Below are 6,000 nucleotides of genomic sequence, written 5' to 3'. Positions count from 1 at the left end.
GTGCCCTGGAACACCTGATCATTTTACACCTAAACACAAACGTGCTTTTTAAACACCCCCTTTCTTTATTTACTGTTAAAGCCTTTAATAATAACTTCCATTCTTCTGGGAAGATCTTATAATAGATTTTTGGAGTTTGCTAGACATTTGTGCTTAATTAGCTAGTAATGTCAGGTACTGATGTAGCTGAGGTGAGGAGGCCTGTAGTGCAGTCAGCGTGAAAAGTTCATCCCAATGGTGTTCAATAGGGCTGGAGCTCTATAGCAGGAGATCTTCCACACCAAACCATGTAAAGCGAATGTTCATGGAGTTTGCTTTGTGCACATCGTCATGCGGGAACAGGTTCTGGTCTCAGAGTTCAAGCGAAGGGAAATTCCATGCTTCAAATCCAGAGACGTTCTATACAATTGTGTTCCGCAAGTCCCAATAGTTTTGTCGATACAGTGTAGGTCTTATACGCAAACACGGTTTCACGTTAAAAGAAATTTGATAATCAGGTAATAAAATCCAATTGCAGCCAAGCAATTTGACACAATCAATAAAACAAACCATTCCTGATCTTTTTTCTCTTTTCAAACACAAGACAGCAACTAGATAAATAGTTTATTGCTTTCAATCGCATAAACAAACCAAATCTGAGTAGCAGGTACTGCACGTTACTGGATTGTGTACTACCAGATGACGGTGATATGGGAATGTTTAGAAAGCGCGGAAAAGAAGAGCGTAACCATAAAGAGCTGTCGGAAAACGTACGGATAATAATAAGAATACGCTAAAGCTATATATTTAATAAATTAAACATAAACTCCTTGTAATAAAACAAAAACACATGAGAGGATGGAAATAACAGTGACGCGCTGTTTTCCGCGAATAAGGGAGATCTGAGATATAAAAAAAAATACAAAATGTTAGTTAATACCTCATATAGTCACAAAAATATAGAGCAAATCTTATTTCTTTTTATATAAAACCGAACCAAAAAAAAAAAACATAACAAAGCAGCCGTCTTTATTCACGTCTCTAAATTACATCTATGATACATTTGGTATTTACAGATCCTGCAGTCGATTGCAGTGAATCGGTCATCCTTCAGAAAATGAAGAATACATTCATGTACAGCAGTCTTTTTCGTTTTCAGTCTCTCTCCTAATGCCCTGCAAAACCTTTTTAAAACATCTGAGGATGTCTTAAGGTCGAGGTGGAGATCATGTAGAGGCTTTAGAGGCTTAAGCCAAGAAGCACGATGACCTGAAGGCACAATATCAGCATAATAAAGGAAGCCCCTCGCGTTGTAGGGGCGGAGCCTGAGAAAGTCCTGTCGTGATCGGATCTCCCGTGCTCTCGCGAGTCGGACCGGACCGCGATGTAACCATTTATGATGCGGACGACGGTTGGAGGTGGTTCCAGCGTCGTGCTGTAAATAAAAGAGAAATCAGATTATGAGCCATCCTTGTTTTGTTTTTGTTTTTTAATAGGATACAGATGATGGTTACACAGTAAATAAAATGTACTTTGAATTATATTGCTGAAGGTTGGAGGTCTTTTGGATCTTGCTGTATTAATTCCGGTTATGAACGAGTGGCTGTATGGAAAAATTGTTTGACGTGTCTAATGTGTTTGAATAAAAAAAAAAAAAAAACATGTATGGATTTGCAACTGAGTTTTTAGAAGATCTATTAGCGGTGGATGAGCGAAATTGGTTCCTTGAACAGGCTCCATACACACATGACACACATTTCAAGAATGTCTGGAGGTGGTTGTTAAGGCATTGAAAGTGTTGGGGTTTGGATCCTAAGGTTGTGAGTTCAAATTCCAGCAACACCAAGCTGCCACTCCTGGGCCCCTGAGCAAGGCCCTCAAAGTGGATAAGGGCATTTAGATGCCATCAATGTGAATATGATTATTGTCCTGGAGGGCACCGAAAATGATTTGGTTTAGCTAAATATTTTATTACATTGGTACTTACATTTTACTTATATGGACCTTTTATACAAACTGGAGACTTGCAACTGATACAGGCCCCAGAGGCCTTTTTATGACAGGTTGGAGATTCCGGGATATGAACTCCAGTTACGATACATTTCTGTTTTTCTGCTCGCTATTAACAATCTAGAAAATTGTGTTATTTCGTGCTTAGTCTTTCAATAAAATTAGTTTTTTTGGGATTCGATTGGCAAAAGAGAAAATAGTAGCCATTTCTTGGGAAAAATTGTGAAACAAAATTCTTCAAACATCTCTGTTATTGTAGTAGCTTTCGTTGCAATACATCAGTGCTTGATGTCACATTTTCTTTTCTTTTTGCCGTTTCATTCTATTTTCTCCCTTTTTGATTTCTTTTTTACTCTGAATAAAGGTTTACTTAAGCTTGATTTGAGTCTCCTAAAGCTTTTTGACAATAAGCATTCGGCCATGCTTTAAAGAGATAGCGAAACAAACAAAAAAAAGCAGCTATTCATCCGCAAACTGAGGGGGTGGAAAAGGGGTGGGGCTGTGGGCGTTTAAAGATACAAATTTCATTTGACGATCGCAAATGCACATATTCGCCACCGACAGTCTCCAGATGCTGGTAATAATCCATCACAGCACTCTTGTGATAGTTGCACATGGATATGCAGCAAGCAGTCATGATCAATAGAGTTATTCAAATGCAGGGAGAAAATATTTGAGGCTGTTGATTTTTGGGTAAAAGTCTGGCATGAGACAAGGTGAGACTGCTTTGAGAAAAGACTAGCAAATTCTTTTAGTCCCTTTTTTCCCCCCAAAATTGAAATCACATCAACTTTCTTGGTTTCTGTCAACAGTTTCTGCAGACCGGTGGAACTCCCACGTGTTTCTCCCCCGTCTTCAGGAGTCCAGCTGGTGAAACCACCACAGCTTGTACGCGTTAGTTTAAAATCGTAGACAAATTCATTTGACACGTTCTCCAGAGTCATGGGATGATGACGGACATATGTTTGTGTGGAGGGGAGAGGGGGTGAGGCTCTCTATAATCAAGACCCTGGACAACAACTTGCTGGCCAAACGTTCAGGTGCCTGAGTTTCTTTGCTGCGGGTAAAAATAAATGTGATGTGTATATACTGTACATATTCCGAAATACTGTTTGCTTTTACAGTCTGGGTTTCACCTGATGCAGAGCACCAACGTATATTTTTGTATATCTGTTATGGGGCTATTTTCTTTTGCACTTGTGTAGGCGAAGGCAAAATATACAGGAACCATCAGATGGAGTTTTTAACCAACAAGGTACAGGGATTTTTTTGTTTAGGGGAGTTCAGTGGGAGTTCGGTGGGAGTTTGGTAGAAATCCTTTAAAAAGAAGCCATAGACCAGGGGCTTGTGTCAAATTTATACTTACACAATAATAAAGAGTCCCTTAACTCCTTACAACAGTTTATTATTAAACCACAATTAATGTGGTTTATTACCACTGATTTAAAAACCTCTCAATGTTTAGTCACTTGTGTAAATTATAAAAAAAAAACACTTCATGATGGATGCCTTGTCCTTCATTTTCTCAGAGGAAGTCCTCAGGTTTCAAGTGTTGGTCCATGGGCGTTAACACGAGGTAAAGAATCCCTCTGAATGACAGACCAGTCCAGACAGAGGCAGTGCTGCAGGGGGACGATGGGATTGCAGTCTCATGTGTATGTATGCATGTATAAAGCGTGAGATGTGATAGCGCAGAAGCCTCCAGGACTCTCCGATGAACGCAACACCTGCATATCAGAGACGGACTGCTTCCTGCCAAACCGTGTCCTCTCTTGCCATCGCCTCAAGCTAAACACCTCTAACCAACACTATGCACCCTACATCCGGAGAACAGTTAGACCAGCTGCCTCAAGCACTCTCTTCGAAACAGAAATACTAGGAACCATCCAGAAACTCCTTGCGTGATGGAAACAGATAACGTCCTGTTACAAGAAATTCTCAAATTTCACCTGGAGAATTTACGGAAATCGTTTACGGGCTCTAACTGGAACCTTCCAAGTATGATGAACTTTCAGCCTTTCTTTGTGTTGCATGTCAATTGTTTTCTTTCTGCATATTCTCACACGCAAAAAGGAAGTCGAACTCTCGGGTGGTCTTTCAAGCGCCTCTCAAACGGTTACAGGTTAAACTACCTTGATCAGTTGTTGTACCTTGTAGCCCTGGTTCTCCTGTGGACCTCGAGCTAATGGTTCATTCTAGTCATAATTCTGCTACTTGAAAATACACATTTTTGTACAGGTTTTTTTTTTATAACTTAACTTACCCATTTAGAAAAAAGAAAGAATGAAAAAAGGTGCTTGTCACATGTAGTTTAAAGCACATTGAAATTCCTTTTTTACATTTCCCAGAGATGTTAGGAAGCTGGCGACAGAGCGCAGGGTCAGCCATTTTACATCGATTCTAAAGCACAGAGGGTTCAGAACCTTGCTCAAGAGCCCAAAATAGTAAGCTTGGCAATACTGAGGCTTGAACTTCTGACCTTTTGATCAGTAACCCAAAGACTTAACCACTGGGCTACCACCATTTAGCTACAACTTTTAAAAAGGGTTTACATTTACCTCATTTAGTTCACAATTTTATCAAAAGCAACTGGATCAATGTGGCCAAAGAGCCCACCAGTGGCAGCTTGGTGATATGGAAATTGAACTCACTACCTTCTGATTAGCCATTTTCCTGTCTATATAGACAGTTTTTTTATTTAAAGTTTCTTCAGTTAGCCCATATTTTTTTCTTTGTCAGAAGAGTACAATGTGGTGTTTATTATGCCAGGGAAAACTCGACAAACCCTATTTGCTAGCGTTCATGTTTCACTGATCCCAAGATGATAGCACTTGTAGCTTCCTAGACATTAAATCCATAAAAAAACGATTTAAAAGAATTCTTGTTCTCAACCCACCTTTCCTCCATTCTGACCCAGAGGTCATTGAACTGCCGGTGGCGTTGCTTCTTTAACCTGTTGCGCCGCTTCTTCTTGAGCTTGCGCTCCACTTTCTCGAGAAGCTCCAAGCTGTCTGGGAGGAGCAAGTGGGGTGGAGGGTCCTCTTCCTCCTCCATGGGGAGCCATTCTCTGTCTTCATGGAAGAAGGCTTCCACTGGTGACTCCGCATCCGAAACATTGGCGTCCTCTCTGTCTGTAGGATGGCTGGATCGCTTGCCACTGCGAAGGAATAAAAAGAAGTCTGTTTTTTTCTTACTGACACAGATTAGGTCTAGTCCTGGATTGCATTGTGGTTAACGGGCGTTTTCCCCACTGAAAATCGTTTCTTGTCTAAAACTATGCATAACGGAAAAGCCACCGCAACATGTTCCAGTGGTGCTGGAGATAGTTGAAAGCGAATCGGCTGAAGAAACTGGAATTCTGTGAAGGAAGAGCATATTTGGACACTCTGTCGAACAAACCATCCAGACAGATCTATCGTGACCATGCTTTTAAGACTTTTTTTTCCAGACCAGACATATTCATAATTCAAGAGGAAGCATCTGAAACATGCATCACATCAATAGCGAGTCAGAACCTTCCACGTAGGAGCAATTTTCTCATTTTGGGACCATACGAAAGCCCAGATTCTCTGAGGTTTGTGCATTTTTGGGGTGGGGAACTGAAGAGGGGATTGATGAACCAGGATCTTGGCTTTCTGGAGATAAAAAAAAAAAAGAGACAGAAAGGCATCTGCTTCTAATCAGAGCTCAATCTGACTACAAGAAATGCAAATACATGTGGCTTCTAATGGTGTCTGAAGCAATAGAGGCATCTATTAGAGCGGAAATGGTGCAAATAAGTTGGGACGCCAAACTTTTCTCTGAATTTTTACCTCAGAACTTTGTGGACCGCAGGCTTCCAGTGTCTCCTCTCATCTGGCAACCCATTGTTTTGTTTTTTTATAAATGGTTTTGTGCGCTTGGCGTGCATACATTTGCCGGCTTATGCAAGATGGGAAGCAGATGAAAGACAACAAGATGAGGTGGAACAGCATTCTGTCCACTCCCTGCATATTTCAGATGACTTGATAA

The 6,000-nt window shown here is 40.7% G+C and overlaps 1 protein-coding gene across 1 annotated transcript in view; it reads right to left on the bottom strand.

Annotated features, from left to right (window-relative positions):
* Positions 1-591: 591 nt before the first annotated feature.
* trabd2a (TraB domain containing 2A) overlaps positions 592-6,000 on the bottom strand; it is a 60,608-nt gene continuing 55,199 nt past the window's right edge. Inside the window, exons 6-7 of the mRNA XM_046839918.1 lie at positions 4,886-5,146; positions 592-1,414 (exon numbers count right to left, since the gene is read on the bottom strand). Of these exons, the coding sequence (XP_046695874.1) occupies positions 1,219-1,414; positions 4,886-5,146 (457 nt within the window). The 3' untranslated portion in view covers positions 592-1,218. The remainder of the gene's footprint in view (positions 1,415-4,885; positions 5,147-6,000) is intronic.

This window comes from Silurus meridionalis, chromosome 25 (assembly GCF_014805685.1).
Source record: "Silurus meridionalis isolate SWU-2019-XX chromosome 25, ASM1480568v1, whole genome shotgun sequence".
In the NCBI taxonomy this organism is placed as follows: Eukaryota; Metazoa; Chordata; class Actinopteri; order Siluriformes; family Siluridae; genus Silurus; species Silurus meridionalis.
This window is presented reverse-complemented; position numbering and strand designations above follow the sequence as displayed.